Genomic DNA, 19,094 nt, shown 5'->3' with positions numbered 1-19,094 from the left:
AACAGTCAATACTGCTTCAAAATACAGATTTTTATTCACTTAACGTACAGTTAAAATATTGTTACTCAAGCATCACTGTCGGTCTCATCAGATTGTTCAAGTATTCCACATTTTCAGCGTCTATTTTTTGTCCTACCACACGTTTGTCCTGGCCTTTTGCCAGTTCTGATGCTCAGCATATACTGTACAGTGCCCTCCAGAATTATTGTCACCCTTGGTAAAGATGAGCGAAACAAGGCTATGAAAAAGTGTTTGTTGTTTATCAGCTTGATTTTACACTAAAAATATATGAGAGAAATCTAACCTTTCAGTGAGGTAAAATTATTCAAAGAAAAAAAATCCTCATAAAATATTTTTTTTACTCAAAAAGACGTGTTGGTTTTTGAGTGCTAATGATCATACAATGATTGTTATTTGCATTTTAGAGGAAGGTATTGTGTACTGTTGTAAAACACTGAGACTGCTGAAGAACGTGTATTTGTTTACCATCAACGTTTGTTTTTAAATTACTGAAGATCTGACTGATTCAGTGTCTGGATGTTGGTTCATTTTACAATTATTTGAAACAAAACTTATAATATAAAAAGTGCTTTTAACCACTTAGCTTTACAAAGTGGGATATCCTAAATATTAAACAGAACATTGTGCTTTACGTAAATATGAGATATTTTCTAATAATATCCATCAGTATAAACATTAATGCTCAACATAATGTTAGTTATTTATTTGAGAAGTAGAATGTGGGCTTCACAGAAGTGTAGCCAATTAAAAGTCTTCAAATATAAAGAGTGTTTTTGTATTGCTAATCCCCCCAAAAACTGCAAACTGTATCCATGCCTGGACTGAATAACTTTAAACAGTAAAACAAAGCAAACAAGAATCATAGGCAACTCCAAAGAAGTGGAAATTATATCTGTAAGATCCCACAGGAGCAAAGAATGACTAACAAATTGATTAAAATGTGTAAAATATCAGGTCTAGGTACATAACACATCCTCAAATCTGCTGTTACTATTCAGAAACTTTTTACACAATCTCAAAAACTCTAGCACAGAAACATCTCATGTCTTGATTTCTTTGCTTCAACTCTAACACCCTTGTCCTTTCTTGATAATAGCCATTCCATACATCACTGCACATGAAACCAAGTTTCCATAATTAATCCGAGAACGTATCGGTCTAGCAGCAATTAGGAGAATGTGATTAGATACTCTGGATAGGCCTGCACATCATGGAAAATAACAAACACCCTGGGATTTGATGTGTTGTCTACTACGCTGTCATATAAATCTGTAGAGTCTGTAGAGTTCTTGGCAGGAGGGACAATCAGACCTTGGCTGCCCCGTGTGTAGTCCCCAGTCAGGACTCTGGTCAGGTACATGAACTTCTGACCCAGGGAGTCAGGCACAGAGTAAGTGTTGCTTGCAGAGTAACTGGCATCGACTGCGAAGTAAGTTCCATTGCCAATGACTGCAGCTGCAGGGAAACAATATTTAACAGTGTGGTTAAGTGATTACATGCAACATTGCAGGGTTGCCAAATGACTGGACCAGTCCCTGTATAGCTGTCTGAGAACTCCAGAATGGTCATTTGACTGTAAGGTTTTTATCAGCTAATAGCTATACATTAACATGAGGCTTACAAGCTGTGCTGGATCACTGAACTTGAAATGGCATTGCGCATGCAACTTGTTAACATACAGTATCACTGGAGAACTGCACAGTATCCCTCCATTTCAGCTCCCACTCTCTCTTTAGAGCAGAGTGCAATGTCTGGAATTGTCATTCTAGAAAACATCTACAGTAATGGTGCCTCCAATCTAGTGCCCAGACTGCATCAATGCCCACCGATGCCTACTTCTGGATAACCCTCCAGCCCCAGGGTGATTAAAGTCAATGCAAGTGTGCATTTGATTGTTTGGTGGCTACTGAGACGTAGGTCAACAACAAGGAAAGCAGTACAGCCATGCCAACTGATGTTTTAATTCCATTTCACTGGGGTGATGCTTTTATTGAAAGTGGTACAGCTGTGTTTTTTAGTAAAGTAAGCCACATATCAGATGTCAGTGGCAAGTACTCCGCTCCAGAGTCCAGAGCCCTGAGCACTCCTCCCGGAACATGTAACAAGCATGTCTAAGTGAAAAGGCGCAATCTGGGCTGTACCGTTTCTCCCTGCGTAGCTGCGGTTGAAGCCGTGAGCGTTGATGTGGCCCAGGTTGGATGGGGAGGTCCCGTGGAAGAGCAGCCTTTCGTTGTTACTGTGGCAGTTCTTCTCTTCCAGAAACTTCTTTTTGATCTGGTAGCTTTTCCACAGGTTGCTGTTCTGAATTCTTTCAATCTAGGAAAACCACACTCAGTAAGCCTGTTGTTAGTGGCTGTAATAGGATGCACGAACAATCATAGAAAATTGCGTTTTATCTGAATTATTACAACAAAGTAAAAACGGATAAAATAGTAATTATGTATGCAATATAATTCATAATTATAAGTAGTAATTCTTAAAATATCAATTATGTTTTGAGTAAATTTGTCATAGGGTGGCCTTGCAGTGCTGGGGTCCTAGGTTTAATTCCCGGAGCCTGGCTGCTGTCTGCACAGTTGGCTTACTGCCTCTGCCCGTTTCCTCCCACAGTCCAAAAACATAATGGTTACAGCAAAAGTGGCCCTGGGTGTGACTGTCCTGCAATGATGGCGTCCCCTCTAAGGTGTACTCTGCCTTGACCCGTCACTTGATCTGGCTCCTTATATAAGATTCATATATAAATCTTTTGTTGTGATTAAAATATCTGTTTTTAGTCTTTTTTGCACAGAGAAATAGTCATTTATCAGTTGTGATAATGTCTTTAGACAATGACAGCTTTCACTATAGAGGAAAACTGAACAAACGGCCATCCCTCTGGGCTTCGGGAGAGGTGATCTAGTACCTTAATAATCTGAGAGTTTGGACATGTCTTCCGGAATTCATTTTCCACTTCCTGGTACTCCCGAGAGCCAACTGTCAGCTGGACCTGCATCTTGTGTAACCCCTTCATATCAGTCCAGTGGCTCGGAAGGTTTCCCATACTGTCATCTGTAAGGCAGGTAAAACAGCCAAGTCGTAAAATACAAGCAAATTAAAACATTGTTATTCATTGTGCTTGATAAATGTCTACTGTGAAAAACACACACTCTACAACGTGCTCACTAATTGTAACTGCACAGCGCCCAGGCCTCCAAGGCATCTGAAGTTCTAACCCGGGCTGAGCCAGGTGTCTGTCCTTAACAGGGCCCATGAGTCACGGTTCAGATTCTTTTGCTCATATTGGCTTGGGCATATTGTCAAAGCATGGCTTCACGCCAGTCAGCCCTTGCTGGTGCCAGGTGGAGAATGCCCAACTTTAAAACCCTCCTCCAGGAATCAGATGTTTTCAGCCCTCCTGAACCCTTAAGACTTCCTGGCTGAAAAGAAGTGAACTAGGCAGTGATATCTCTTCTTTGCTCTGAATCAGTTTAAAATGGATTTATCTGGTGTTTGTAGCAGACATTTCCAAATAGGCAGAAAGGGGAAAAAGTGCATGTGAAAAAAAACGTACCTGTCAGTAAGACTCTTTTTAATTTAATTGTTTTGTTTCCCCTTCCTTCTGCCACCAACTGATGAGGGTCCACTTCATATTCGTAGTTTTTTATCTTGATTCTGACTTGTCGGGTTTTTCTTTCAAAGGTCTGTTCCAGGGTGAGGTTGGTGAGCGTGTCGAAGGGCACGAAGCTCTTGTTGTCCTCGTACTGCCATTCCACCACGCTGCCCACCAAAACTGCATCTCGCTTCTGCACCTCTTCGGTCTCGATCTTCCTTATCATCGCCTGGATCTCGGTGATGGCGTCCAGCACGTCTCTGGTCAGCCCCGCCAGCTGGATGGAAGAGTCTGAGCCCCTGCTCTCCAGCTTGGCGCTGATCTGCAGCCTCTTCTGAAGGCTGTGGATCTTCTGGTGTTCTCTGTCGGAGAAGAAGGCGATCCACTTGTCGCTGATGGTCCGTTCAGTTTGTTCCTTGACGATGAGATCTTTGATCCAGTCCTTGGCCTTGGCAAGGTTATGGCTCGTTTCTGCGCAGAACTGAAAGATGGCTGGTTCAATCTCCTCGCCCACGATTACAAACTCTTCTTGAGGTTTTGCTTCTGCACTGTTATCCCCCAGAAAGAGGGCTGTCATAAAAAAGAATGCAAGTGACACTGACAGCATTAGCTTTATAAAATATAATGTTTGATTTTGGTTTTGATAATCAAATATGTTATTTACACACATCAAAATGAATGGTACAAATGTGCTTGTTTGGCTTTGCAATTCTTAATTCATGGGGACATGCTGAATCTAATTTTAAAATACACAGAAACTTCAACATAACTTCTAACATGCATTTCTTTTATCCATTAGATAGAGGCCCCTTTTCAACCTGAATGTCTGTTAAAGCACAATGAATTTCCGCTCAGATAAAGCAAAACATTGTAACAATTTCATAACATAAACCAACTTACATTTCAACCTTGACAAAAGAGACTTTTGCTCCGGTAGGGCTGTGCCTTCTTTAGTTTGCATGCTTTTATGGAAGTCGGTCAACATCGTTGCCTGGAAGATCAGAATCCTGACGTGTTTTAAATATACTCCATTCTTCTTACTCACGAAATCGACCACAGCATTTATCATTGCATCTGCAACTACAGCAGGACTTGCACCTCCTTGTCCTGAAAAAGCAGAGCAAAACGTTTTCAATCAAAATAAGAATCACGACTCATCTGTGAGAACAGGGCGCATGGGCACAACAGAACTATACATTTCAAACGAGAACTGTGAACAAAACTCTCTCAAATGCTTCTTGGAAGGTCCAATGTCCTGATTTTTCCAAAGTTGGTAAAGACTTCAAAGAACATTAAAGCAGGAAACGAAATATGTAAAATCATTCTGCATCAACAGGTACAAAAAATATTAGGTACAAAATTATTAGATGATAAATACATGCTTAAATAAAGGTCAGCCTAATCTGGAAAACTGCAAAAATATCAGAGCATTTTTCTCTTAACTCATTACTTTTACAAGCTTCTACAAATCAGGGTCTAATTTTCATCTAGATGACACTATCAGGATGAAAGATGATAAGCACTTTATAACAGACCAGCATTTCCATAATGTCAACAGGTAGCACACGTGCTTGCATGAATGTTTTATTTGAAGTATACACAGAGGAGGTCAGAAGCTGGAATTGACTCCTCTTTCTCTGGCACACCTGTTCCAAGGGCTGGGAAGGCGACTGATTGGAACTTCCGCTCCTCGCAGGCCCGCAGAACTGTCCTCACCACGCCCCTGATGTTGTTGGGGTCATTCTGTCCAACAATGTGAATAATGTGTTGACACTGGAGGTTCCCAGGCTGGGTCATTATTAGCCCATCGTTCGGCTGGGATGCTGGTGAAGAAAAAACAGTGGGAAGTAAAACAGAAGATCACAAAGCTTTTAAAAGCCAGCTGCGATTGGCAAGTGACCTGACTGAAATCGGTGACGGCTGCGCTGTGAGGCTCGATAAAGATGTGAAAATAAATGTGTCATTCAGTTCAGTCACAATACTAATGGATTTAAATACATTATTTATACTAGAAATATGAAACATAATTGGGGCATGTTGGGTTAAATTGTAAAATGCACTTTCTTTAGAACATTGTGTACAATTTTGGTCAACATGTTACAGAAAACATTGTTGTTCTGGAATCACCCCAGAAATAAATTACCAGATTCTTGGGATTAAAGGGAATATCCTATACTGACAGGCTAAAACTCAATCAGAGAAGACTACAGCTGGATCTGATCAAGGTAAGAAGAATCCACAAGGGCACTGACAAACTGACTTCTTCACAGCCAACAGTGAAACACAAACCAGAGGACACAAAGTGGAAATCATGTGGACACACATTCAAAGTGAGCTTATTTCCTACTTTACCCAAAAGACTGTAGGGGTCTCTAGCCACTCAATACCCTGGCTTCTCTGAAGAAACGGCTGAATGAGATCCTCAGATCCTCACTTAGATACGAGCAACTGAACAAGCTAGATAGCAGAATGACTTCTCTTGTTTTTAAGTGACGTACCCAACTGGAGACATTCCAATTCCACGGCTCTGCCCGCTGCGTCTAGAATTGCTTTTGACACACCTGAGGAAGGAACACAAATGTGTAAATCCGGGGCTTACACCAGCGCCAGATTTCCCATTAAGCACTGCAGGCCCAGTGCCTAGGGCCTATGAAATGTTTAGGGCCTACAAAGGAGGGAAACACTGAAAAATGAGCTGAAACAACATGCTTGCGATCGGCTCGAGGTGCTCCAAATCAATAATCTAGTGGCTGTTCTAGAAACTGGAAGGATCGAAGTGGTTGTTGCTCCACTCGCTCCATCAATCACGTGGTTCAGCATTAGAATAGTTTAAGGTGCATCACGTCAATCAACGTATTACAATCATCGTTTCCCCCTTTTTGCACATTCTGGAGTGAAAGTGCCTGGGGCCTATGGACACCAAAATCCAGCCCCGGCTCACACTTCTTTTGCTGAAGAGATTCTGTACTTGCCAAATCCTGCGGCAATCTGCATCTTCTGACTAAGAGCAGCCTGTGCCCCCGACCGATCCTGACCCTCCACACTGGCCCTAGCAGTGGTGAGAACAGGTGCAACAGCAGCACAGACAAAGGCTGCTTTACCTGATTTGAGAGAGAAGGTGCTGTTGGATGAGTTGACGATGACATCCGTGGTCTCTCTCGTGATGTCTCCCGTCAAGACCTCCAGCGTCAGCCCCCCCATGGTCATTCTGTAAACTCCCAGACTGGGGCTCGAGATCCTGCTGAAGAAAGCTGGCCAGGGATTGAAGACAAACACATCATTATTATTTGCACAATTGGTCATTAAAATGGCCAGTTAGTCATTGTAATGGTTATTACAACACAGCTTCCACACACAACAGATTCACATGGGTCATGTTTTGGTTACAAAGCTTAAAACAAGTATGACTTTCATATCACACAAAAAAGTAAAAATACACAAAATTAAGCAACATACTAAGTTGAAACTGTATATATATATATCAGACTCTGGGAAACAACAAAATATTTTATATGATTTTGAGAATATGGTTCCTTATGTTCTGCTGCTCATTCTGCAGCTCTAGAGAAGTGGAGATTCTGCTATTTAAATGTTCACCTGCCACACGCACTTTTGTGTGAATTGTTTTTGTTAATCAGGCGAGGCCCTTTGGCTTGTGTGCTCATGTATACACAGCACTGGGTTCGCCAAGACTCTCACAGTGAGTTCATGACCTCCTGGATAGCATGTACTCTATCTGTCACTGTCAAGCCCATTCATTTCATTTTATTGGGTGTCAGAGCTTGTATTATTTTTTTATTGATTCTGAAATGTTATGTTTTTTAGTTTCCAATCACTTAGATCAAGTTCTATGGAATCCTCCTCCCATCTTTTGCGCGACAGCCTCCTTAATGTCATGTAAGGAGAGGTGGCTGTGTGAGCAAGCGGCCATGTTGGCTCAAAACCCAGGCCCGGTGATATGGCCTTGAGCCAAGATGGCAGATTCTTCACAGAGAAAAATGCATTCAGTTCCATCAGCCAATTTAAGCTCTTCCATATGTACAGAATCACTTTTACTACATCAACCCTTTCTATAATACAAATCATTTAGGTAATATACACATATAGTTTACATTCACATATGCTTTTAGATTATTATGACCAGAAATAAAAATACGATTTTTCTCTGTTAGATGTGTATGAGTAGTAAGTTTTAATCCATCAGAAATGAATGTTGTCAGACTGCGTAGCAGTTTACCAGTTTCCTGTTGGGCTTCAGCTGAGGGCCGGAGTTGTGGGCGATGGCCCTTGTGCTGACCTCTGAATTCTGCAGTGAAATCCTGTATCAGAAAGGCGCAGTCAGTTACTTCACAAGACAGGATCTCCCCCGCATTGCTAGTTCAAAAAGACAACTGATATACAGTTCACGAGCCCAGATTTAAGGGGACCAAAAATCATTAAGAAACAGAGACTAAAATATGCCCGGGTTTATTATTACATTATTCTATAAAGAAATGTACATGATGAATTAATCTGAAAATTGCTATTTAAAAATGGGTGTTATAAAGACACAGTGATGAAAAAACCATTCTAGTCATTTTCTAGAAATAAATTCATTCAGAATGTTTTCTCTAACACTCCGGTATCAAGTAGTATTACTTGCAATAAGAGATTGTCCTGTAGCATGCTGGTTTCTGAATATCAGGAGCAAAGGAACGGTGTTACATTATATCGCTGTCAAAGCAACAAAATGATGAACACTGACTTTTACTCCTCCACTTTGTGAAATAGCTGAGGGGCTTGGTTTCCTGAGGAGCACTGGCACGTTTCTAGAAATGCTGCTGAAGCCTGAGTCTGCAGCCTCAATGTTTGTTTCAGTTTGGCTCCCAGAACCCAGAACACAAAGATTGGGTTTTGCCAATTATTACCAAGAAATTGTCAGAAAAATGCCGGACTGCTTCTTACCCTGACGGTCTGCTCATCGCTGGGATGCACTATAAAAACAACTTGTTGAAGATGTTTGGGGCTCCACTTGCTGCTGAACTTCAGGACTTGGTCCAGCATCACTGAGGCCACTAGAGATCTCGGGAATCCCAGATTGCCTGTGCCAATCGCTGGGAAGGACATCGATTTTTGTTTTTGCATATCAGCTTCTTTCAGGCACTCTTTAATGAGGTGTTTCAATACCTGCAAAACAGAATGCATCATATCATCCTGGCAGCTACATTTGTAAATTGTACCCTTCATGTGTAAAAGCACAAATTGCTTTTCTTCCATGGAAAAAAAATGTCTCGCTCTGCAGAAATGTATTAAAGAGGAACTGCAGTCCCAATTTCCCAATCCGGTTATTACATCTCTGTAACCGAATATGTTAATTGACGGTATCACAAATATTGTACAAATTCCGAATTAAGCACAAAATTGTGAACTTTGTGAAAGTGCTGTATGGTCGTCTTGTCGGAAAACCACTGGTCTCACCGGAGGCAAGAGAGAGAGTTTACGAGGATTGTGTCTAAAACCAGCCCTTCCTGCTCACTAGTCACTGTAATGACTGATGTCATGTGATGTACAAGCAAATAAGTCCAGGTTGTGCGGCAGACATTTCACCATAAAATGATCCAATGTGACAAGGTGACCCCCATACAAAGTTAACAAGTAGTATTTGTCCGCAAAACCATCTCCAAGTCAAGAGCAATATTTCTATCAGATTAAAAGAGAGCCTGCTTGTTTAATAGATCGTTTTACTGACTCGTTCTGAATAACAGACAAAGATGGCAATATGGTGCTGCACATAGAGTACCTGAAAATTTCAGCTATTCTGTGATGTCAAAATGTAAATCTAATGTTGCTGTGTACATTTTACTTTCATTGTGGTTTGAAACGCACTCATCAATGTCAATTCTTTCTAACCTCAAAATACAAAAACAGAGGTGCAGTTCCCTTTTAAAAGGGCAGTTTGCCATCACTGCAATATTAGAACCAACATGTTATTTTTTGCCTGGAATGGAAATGTCAGAAGTGTGCTAAAACTATAATATCAAGCTCATTTAATTTAAAAACATTTCCTTTACTCACTCCTAACTCAAGTGTTAGCACACAGCAACATATTCACACATAAAGCATTACCTCTTCCGCTTTGCCTCTTCCCTGGTCCCATGAGGGGCAGATCACATGAAACACCTTGTTACACCTCAGCATGCAGCCCCCTGTTATCACCACATCCCCGTGATCGAAACGGGCGCCCGCGGTCTCTGTCTTGACCAGGGTTTGGAGCTCCAGCCCGGCTGCCTGGAAAATGGCTTTGGAGACAGCTCCTTTATTCAGATCTAGGTCCTCAGAAATGGTATTTACAATGACATCAGTCTGCAAATCCCAAGCAGAAGGACATGCAAGAGGGGAGTGAGTGTTACTGTATGTGTGTTGGGGAAAGCAATTGACAGATTATTTCAATTTTAAAAAGGACATACTGTAACTACACTCTTCAAAATACACAACAGCAGTTTTTTTCAAATGTTATCCTAAAACATATTTATTAAACAATGTGCTCTAAGGTATAATATGCCAAAGAAATATAACATTGGGTATAGAGCTCTTTCAGCATTAGTAGCATACTTCCGATGTGTATAGATGGGCTCCAAACAGTTCATTCACACTTCCAAATCCATACGGACAGTACAAAATTAAATTTGTTTGTCCGAGTTAGATTCCTTCCACAATGCTATACTGCCAGGATATCTGTGTTGATCTAATTAACACATAAATCACTACGGATACTCACCGATGCCTCCTGGATGTTCCCTTTCCTGAGGGTGATGGCAAGTCCCTCCTTCGTCTGGACAGTCTCCAAGGCTCCTCTGCTCTCGACTTCTACACTTCTCTCACCTCCCCTGAATCGTCTGTGTTCCTCAGCAGGTTTGGCTGGCAGGCTCCTCAGCTGTGGGGCCACATCAGCAAACTCCTTCTGCACAGCAGCTGTCATGGCCCGGACTGTTTTGTCATCGTTATTCACCAGGTGGATCTTCCTCAGCGTGTTCTCCCCGTAGAAGTCCTGACAGTGCTCCCTCACGGACCGAGCAATCGTTTCTGCACACAGGTCCAGAGGAAAGCCGAAGATGCCGGAGCTGATGGCTGGGATGGCTATAGATGAGCAGTTGTGCGTCTCAGCCAGTCTCAGGCTTTCTTTCACAGCCCTTTTGAGAAGACAAACTGCTCTTCTAGAGTCTGTATCACCAAACCGAGGCCCAACGGCATGAATGACGTGTTTACAAGGGAGACGGCCAGCATCCGTGATAACAGCATCTCCTGGCTTCAGGGGTCCGTTTCTTCTGATGTGCTGGTCACAGAGGTCCTGCAGCTGATGACCAGCTGCCTTGAGGAGAGCTAAAGCCAAACCTCCAATGTGCTGCAGATTCTCATTGGAGGCATTGACCACAGCATCTGCAGGATACTGACATATATCAGCTTTACAGACTGTAATTGCTACTCCATCAGACATCTGCACCTGACAAACAGACTGATCCACTTCCTCTTCTTCCAAGAACCTGTCATCCTGAAGTAACACCACGCAGTTGTGTTCCCTCAAGGCAATGGAAACAAACATCTTCCTTTCTATTTCCTGGAAATACTTCTTTGCCCCTGGTTTGACAATCATTAGCTGGTCAGTATGGAGAGCTGCAGCCAGGTGTTCAAACAAAGTCTTCACTTCCTGGACGTAAAGCCTTGCCCCACTTAGAAGGATCCGTGGTCTTCTCTGGTCGAAGTCAGTTGCCACCTGCCGTGAGCTGGCACAGTTTTTCCAGCACTCTGCTTTGTTTTCCATGATGAACTTGATGACTGCGCTGGACTTGACTGGAACAACCTCTTTGACGTGTGAAAATTTGTTTATAAAATCAGCCAGTTTCTCATGTACCTGCTTCACTGAATTGCAAAAGCCAGAAACTATAATTTGGTCTTTCCCTTCGGACTCCACTCTTCTGATCAACACTGTTTTCTGGGGGGAGTTGAAAGTTGTCTTTAAATCATTAACCAACTTCAGCCACTCTGGTTTCCTCAGCACATCTCTGTCTTCTACATGAATGTGCTGAAAACCCAGAACTGCCTGCAGCTGCTTTGCTGCTTCAGTCAGGGCCTTGTCACTGTTTCCTATAATCTCCACACCTCCTTCTTCCATTTTGTAAACAGCACTGATGCCCCGTGAAGTGAAGATGGAGTAGGACAGCTCCTTGCTGTCTACTTCACTGAGAAAGCTGGTAACACTGGGGTCAATCTCTACCTGCTTGTGTTTCATATGCATTACAGCTTCCAGGATCTTGCTCTTTACACTGAACACTTCTGAGACCAATCCAGAAAGAATGAGCTTCCTGACATCAGGTTTGTAGGTGAGCTTCAGTTCTGGATACTTGGCAGCTGTTGTCTCCTGAAGTCTATCTTGCTGCAGGATGTAGTACATGCCAGGCTCCACATCAACCTGCTCTGTTATGCTGTTTTTCTCCCTTTCAAGCCTCTTAGAGTTTCTCTCCACAATTTCCACCAGCATCTCTTTCAGTCTGTTAGCATCTTCGGACAAGCCTGCTACAGCTACAGACTCTTTAGTCATGTCAGGCTCCAAGATTGCTGCCTGTGTCACTGCTCTGCGGATTTCCTTCTCAGATTCCCTCCACACTGAGGGATTCACAGGATATTCAAAGGAACTGTACTTGGACATGGTATTGCGGAAGGCAGCGGAAGCATTCTCTTTCCAAGCATCAATGTGCTTGGCTGTCAAACCTTTTTGCTTCAGCAAGGCTGGTAATGGGCTGATCCTGACAGTGGGGCTTCTCAGGTCCACCTCACAGAAGTGCTTCTCCATCTGACTGCTGATGACTGTCACCTGCTTCTGACCTGTATGAAGAAACTTCCACAGGGCCGGGTCAATGCTTTCAGTAAAGGGGTCTGGCAGCTTCCACACTGGTCTGTCTTTGCCATATAAAGCCGTGCCCAGGGACTCATAATACAGGTACACACTGACGGGCACTTTACTGATCTGATGTCTGTTTCTTATTACGTTTTCAGCAACTGGAACAGAAAGGCAGATTTACAGAAATACAACAATTGAATCGAATAAAGGTAATCTAGAATAAACATAAACATAAGCATACTCACTCAAAAGACAGGGGAAAAGGGTGAGTCTTTGGTTTTACCTGTAGGGTCCTGGAAGGTGACAATGGCTGACTGCTCCTCGGGCAGCACCGCAACGCAGTCCACGGCCCCCCCTCCATTCTTCTCCTTCTCGAAGTACAGCTCCAGGAGGTCCTCGGTGACGTGCCTGGGCAGGTTCTCCACTCTCACACTCCTGCTGGGCTCCAGCGGCTGGGCTCGCAGATTGTTCTGGCAAAACCGTTTGTTCTTCATGCACTCTTTGAGGAAATGACCCACATCTGGAAAGAGCAAAGGACTTGCTTTCAGAGTATGATAGGTGTTTGGTTCTGATGCACTCAAAACAAGCTGCTAAGGGAATGTTTTTCCTTCAACGTGTATTAGGCACCGACGTCCCACTTTAACATTAAATATGAATGTTGAAGTTTATAAACAAACTACAATGTAGCTCAAGCAGGGAGCTGCATCAGCATGTGTAGGCTGCAAAGGAACAAGTAAAGGTTTATTCCATGCTGAAAAGAGAAGAAAAGAAACACAACGTTTCGGATGTGGAGCCTTCTTCGGGTGTGTGGTCCAAAAAAAGCTCCACAGCCAAAACGTTGTGTTTCTTTTCTTCTCTTTTCAGCCTGGAATAAACCTTTACTTGTTCCTTTACAATGTAACGTAACCGACATTGTTTAAATCAGAAGAAATGGAATAACTGGAAAATTGTTACTACATGCTCAAATAAGTACATAAGAAATGTTAATGCAGAGCTAAGGAATATACTCAATATGATAAAGCGCATCCCCATGTCAGAATGCCTTGACTCATACCATTCCTGTTTGTGAAGGATATGACAGCCTTTTTGATGTCACACATCATTTCCAGAGTGAAGTCCCTGTTCTCTTCTGATAAATTGCAAATGTTCTCCACCATCATTCCCAGGACTTCCCTTGTAAGTTTTTCCTGCACATTCTCCAGCACAACGGAACAGGTCTGTAGACTCTGTTCCCCTCCTGCGTCCTGGTTGGCATTATCCAGTCCTGAAATATAATCCAGAATATTATTAAATATTTATATAGAAAAATATTTAAAAATGTTCTTTAGAAAATAGTAATCATAGCTTCCCTTCTCATTAATTAAATCATCACTCAAAAGGAGTTGTCTCAAAAATTACTAAAGTTGCGTACTGTTCAGACTTAACATCTTCTTGCTAAAATATATCTGTCCATACACACAGCCACATGCTTTTATTAGCCTTACCTAACAGGAGAAATCTCTCTAATCATCCATTCATTATTGGAAAGCTGCATATTCCTTATAAGGGATACAGCAACCTGGAACGTATCCCAGAAGCATAGGCTCAATAGACACTATTACCTACCCACAAGTTCTTAGGAGGTTTGAAAAAAAAGAGAGCAGCCACAGCAAGCCCAAGCAAATACAAATTTGCAAATCTGCAAAGTGCACACAGAGATTTTCTTCCCAGAAACGAATCCAAGACCCAAAAGCTGTGAGTGCTGTGGTCCTCTGATCCAGCTGTGACCCGAGAATAAGGCAGCTATGACCCAAGTCAAAGAGCTTTACTGGCATGAGAGATGAGTTATGGTGTTGCATTGCATAAACACATCCTTACAACAGCCTCCTAGCTAATGGTGGCATTTTAGGAGCATCCGGCTGCAAAAAATTATGGATATGAATATTAATTACCACACACGCAATCATAGCGCTTTAGAGAAGGCACTTAATGCCCATTACATATGATATTCACTCACAGTACATTACCTGGCTCCTGAAGTTTACCAGACTCTTTCTCCTGAAAAAAAGTTCAAAAGAAATAGTCACATTTAATCTGAACCGGACTTGAATCCATCATACAGGTGCAAAATTCTGCAATTTAAATGCTTAAACTTTTCCCCAGCACACACTTTACAGCTTATGTGTCCAGGCCTGGTAAAGGCTGATGGGAGAGCACAGCAGTAAACACTGAAGACAAACTGTCAAGGTCATGCTATGGCCACCCTTAGTTATTAACAATGTTCTGCAAAGTAGTTCTGCATAAGAGCATTTAAAAAGAGTGTGATTGTATTCTTCCTCAGCCCTTAGCTGCAGTATCTGTACTGTGATGATAAATTAACTCACGGTGGCAGGGCCTTCGACAGGAGGTGTCGCCTCTTCTGTTTCCTCCTTCAGTCTGACAGTCAGTGTCACTTTCTGGCCTTCAATAACCAGCTCATGGCTTCCTCTCTCCAGGGCTCTGTCCCTGACTGAAAACAAGCAGCCAACCAAAACAGTGTGAGAGAGCAGAGAGGTGTCTTTTCACCTTCACTCTTCTGCATGAAAAGACAACATTTCCCTTTAGTGAAATAATATTTTTGGATCGAGTACATTGATAGTTGAAGATGCTCAGGAAATGACACGATTTTGTGCCTTTCATAGTGTAATACAAGGTTTGTGGTGTAAGATGAGAGCTGTTGCAGTGATGTTACTCTCAGATCTCCTGTGTCTTTTGGTGCTGCGTGAGTTGAGTAGATCAGACACCTGTAGAGGTATGCAAGACAGAAGATCCCTGTCCAGTGCCCACTCACAGATGCCGGAGTGGAGTTAAGTGCTAAATTAAGTGTGACTGATGCCTCTTGATTGCAGAGGTCAATCTAGATAGTTCAAAAATGTACTATAGAACTACAGTACATAGTTATTCCAAGCACTATATTGCAATATACAGCAGAGTATAGATGAAGTGTAAATCTTGTTTGTCAAAATAATGTATATCAGGCTCTCAAGTCAGGTGATCTCTTCCTGTGATAACAAAGGGACGAAGCAGTACTGCTGGATCATGATTTCAGTGCATACTCCTGTCACCCAGGACACAACATAAAGGTGTTTATGCTTTCTTGCCATTGTGGCCTGTAAAGGGATATGGTCAACAACTGTCCTTGTTGAATATAATGAACTGTTTCCTTGGTGTACCTCTGCAGTCTTATCAAGTGTCCTACCATAGTTCAACTTTTATAATAAATTAATCCATGAAAGAAACATTATGAAAGTGACATTCAATTCTCTAACAAGAACAATTATTTTAATTATTGAAATGTTATCACAAGAAAAAAATAAATAAGCAATAAAATAATAGCACAATTTTCATTACATTGCACAGCAACTTTCACTGTTTGGCATGCTTATTTCTTTCAGTGCAGTACAGATTTAACCAAATGAAGAAAATGTCACAATTCAATATGAAATTAATGACATGCATGATGCAAAACACATTTTGCCTCAATATCATCCCCTTATCCAAGATCCAGGCGTGGCAGTGACACTGCAGGTGTAGCCTAAGCGAATTTCCTGGTGCAGAGCAGCAGGCTTTTATACATTTCATACTGGCTATAGGCCAGGCAGCCCAGCACCTCACCCCAGAAAGCCTACAGTATATAGGCAACCTCTGAAACTTGTAATAACTGTTGCTTCTTCACCCTCGGTCTGCACTACCAGATAATAAAAGCAATAATGCAGGCCCGTGTTAAACCTTCCCTGCCTCACCCCACACGGAGGAGAGAAACAGATTTGAACGTTAGGTGTGAAAAGGAATCCGTGCGACTCCGTTTACATAGTATAAACCTGAAACAGAATTACAAATGGCAAATGACACACTCCTAACGATGTTGGAGTAATATATATATATTTAATCTTGAAAAACACAATTACCATTCCGGGAAAACCTGAAACGCAAAACCTCTATCTGGGACATCTCCGGTGTCTAAAACTGGAATGGCATAAGGTAGCTTGCCCACGTTACTTATTTCGGCCACGCAATTTATTTTTCTGAGTAAGTGTATCCCCCCGATTCACGTTAACACTCAACGATGGCCTCTTTTGAGCAGCTTCAGAAGAGGAGGTTACAACTAAATCACCACAAGGCAGTCTCACTGATCAGATCCTCTTAACTGGCACTTACTGTCCTGAGACTTGAACCACACCGTCGCCCTCGGTCTCTGCAAATCCTCGTACTCCACCTGACAGTCACCCCCGCCGGACTTCTTCTTACTCTGGAAATAAATCTGCAGCTTGTTTTTAATGACTTTGGACAGATCTGCGCCCCAGTCGCCCTCCACTATAAGGGGGTACGAGTAGGAGTCCTCCATGTCTCCGCCAGCAATGCCCTGGTTCACTCCCGGCTTCCCATTCGGCTTGGTTTTTAAGTTTCACTTTTGTTTCACTTCAGCAACTTTTAGGGCCGAGACGAGGAATCTGTTTACCTCATCTAGCTGCAAAGACCGAGGGGCGTGATCCGTTTTTCGACTCGTTACTTTACAACCCGCTTTTACTTGTGTCCAGTACCGTTGACGAGCAGCATTCAATGCTTTTTCTAGACAAAATGAGTCACACGGACTCGGAAATCAGTAAAACGGTCTTTAAACTTTAAAAATAAAAGGGAATGAGAAGCAGCTTTAAAGGCTTCCAAGTGTCTCATTTCAGGAATAAAGAGTTTTATTCATTGTGGGGCAACACACTTTTCTGTAAAAAATACGAAGATTGACTCTATTGAAACTGTTGGACTTCATCACTTGGCGAGATCGACCGTTATGTCCTTTTTTTTAAAAAAAAAACAAAATTTCACGCGCTCGGAGTGAAAGCGGCATCGCTCGCGCAGTTAACTGATAACTCAAATAGCGGTGGACGAACAGAAAAAGTTAAACAAATGTATAGAAAATGAGCGTTATATTTTTAATAATTACAGTAGTTTTCGCTGTGTGCGTCACACGAGCGAAGTCCTCGCCTGCTGGCTTCACCTGGGTGAGTCAACTGAGTACATTAAAGCGAACTAGAAAGATAATCGGACTCGATAAAAGCTCCGTGGCCGAGATGAAAAGTGTTGCGCAACATGTAGCCGAAGCAGGTTTAAAGTCAGTTAAGAGGTTTCTATGACAGCGGTAGTTAAGTTTATGAGAGCAAAGTCTTTTGATCAGGCAGCCATCTTGATTTAAGCAGGATGTTTCGACCCATGTAAATGATGTTTTCAGTTAGAGTGATACCCACCATGTTTACAGATGATTGGCTAAACAGTTTTTGTAGACGGAGTTGCCTATCACAAGAGAACAAAATGGCACTCAATCAACCGTCATTGCTTATATCCTAATTGTAACTGCGTAGTCAGTTTAAAATGACACCTACCATTCATTGACCAACCACTTTCTGAGCAGGTAGCATTAAGGAGTGTGTTGTGCCAGGTAGGTGACGAGCCAGAGAGGATTTTGAAATCAAGTGTAGTCTTAAATCAAATCTGGACGTGATGAATCCCCATGGTTCCCAAGACAAGCATAGTTTTAATTTGTAAGAAGAAAGTGGTACTCGGGCAGCTTCTGTGTTTCACAGAATATCACCACAGGTTAACCATGTTGTCACTAGATCAATACCTACCAAGTTTGTAATTACTGGCTAGTAATTATTCTTTACTAGCTAAAATCACTACAGAACTAGAATGGTATCTTCAATGGTTAGAGGTCACTGGCCAAACAGGCTTTGCACAGGGGCAGTTTGTGGTACAGAAGGATGTGCTTCTCCAAAGTACAGAATGGCAAGTCCACAGTTTATTAAAATGTGCATGAAGTTGCAGATATATACTGTATATACAGTATATGCCTACAAAGTGGGAACTAGTTCTTATCACAATATATTCTGTAACATTAGCTGTCCTTCTTCAAAGACTGGGCAGTGACCTCTAACCATTGGAGACACCATTCTAGTTTTGTCTTAGTTTGCTAGCAATTCACTCACACTGTTATTGTGTGGGATCGGCTTTTAAGCTTTCAAAGCTGCTTGGCGTTTTCAAGTTTTAGTTCTGATTCCAAACTCAAGTGAAACTCAGCACAGGATCCAAATAGGTGCAAAACAAATATTTTTGCACATGTAGATGGAAAAAAAAAAAGATACCCTTTGAATGATAAAAAATGTCAATGACACTGAAGGAGGATCCCTTCCCTTTGTCCTTGTCATTTGTCCTGAATCAATGTTTTTATTCATATTTTCAAATATTTTTCAAAATTTGAACCCCAAATAATCATACAGTAATACTTGCTCCAACACACACCCCAACACCAAGGTTACAGTTTAGAAACACTAAAAGAGGCAGAGGAGGACCTGGATTGTAACTTTTATTTTGACAATTTTCATACTAATTTCAACTTTTAACAATCCTTTTACCACCAAAAAGAAATACCAGGAAGATATTAACACAGACAGCAGCATATCCATATTCATTATTGTCAGGGAAGCAGCAGAATTCTTTCATGTGGAACTATTTACCTCATCTCTGCATTACGTTTTCCTCTCCCCCATTCTGCAACACACACTTGAGCAGCCACAAGTTGTGTTTTTTCATCTTTTTACT

General features: G+C 41.9%; 1 protein-coding gene across 1 annotated transcript in view; it reads right to left on the bottom strand.

Moving 5' to 3' along the window:
• Window positions 1–12: 12 nt before the first annotated feature.
• Window positions 13–19,094, bottom strand: part of parp14rs1 (poly(ADP-ribose) polymerase family member 14-related sequence 1) — a 34,815-nt gene continuing 15,733 nt past the window's right edge. The window contains exons 19-35 of the mRNA XM_015358485.2: window positions 16,662–16,905; window positions 14,849–14,973; window positions 14,492–14,522; window positions 13,540–13,749; window positions 12,769–13,005; window positions 10,368–12,643; window positions 9,716–9,952; window positions 8,555–8,776; window positions 7,848–7,929; window positions 6,712–6,861; window positions 6,109–6,171; window positions 5,257–5,433; window positions 4,511–4,717; window positions 3,572–4,180; window positions 2,924–3,069; window positions 2,163–2,337; window positions 13–1,476 (exon numbers count right to left, since the gene is read on the bottom strand). Coding sequence (XP_015213971.2) covers window positions 1,190–1,476; window positions 2,163–2,337; window positions 2,924–3,069; window positions 3,572–4,180; window positions 4,511–4,717; window positions 5,257–5,433; window positions 6,109–6,171; window positions 6,712–6,861; window positions 7,848–7,929; window positions 8,555–8,776; window positions 9,716–9,952; window positions 10,368–12,643; window positions 12,769–13,005; window positions 13,540–13,749; window positions 14,492–14,522; window positions 14,849–14,973; window positions 16,662–16,905 — 5,478 coding nt within the window. The 3' untranslated portion in view covers window positions 13–1,189. The remainder of the gene's footprint in view (window positions 1,477–2,162; window positions 2,338–2,923; window positions 3,070–3,571; window positions 4,181–4,510; window positions 4,718–5,256; window positions 5,434–6,108; window positions 6,172–6,711; window positions 6,862–7,847; window positions 7,930–8,554; window positions 8,777–9,715; window positions 9,953–10,367; window positions 12,644–12,768; window positions 13,006–13,539; window positions 13,750–14,491; window positions 14,523–14,848; window positions 14,974–16,661; window positions 16,906–19,094) is intronic.

Source organism: Lepisosteus oculatus, chromosome 12 (assembly GCF_040954835.1).
Source record: "Lepisosteus oculatus isolate fLepOcu1 chromosome 12, fLepOcu1.hap2, whole genome shotgun sequence".
NCBI classification, from domain to species: domain Eukaryota; kingdom Metazoa; phylum Chordata; class Actinopteri; order Semionotiformes; family Lepisosteidae; genus Lepisosteus; species Lepisosteus oculatus.
The sequence above is the reverse complement of the archived record's forward strand: the minus strand, read 5'-3'. Positions and strand labels throughout refer to the sequence as shown.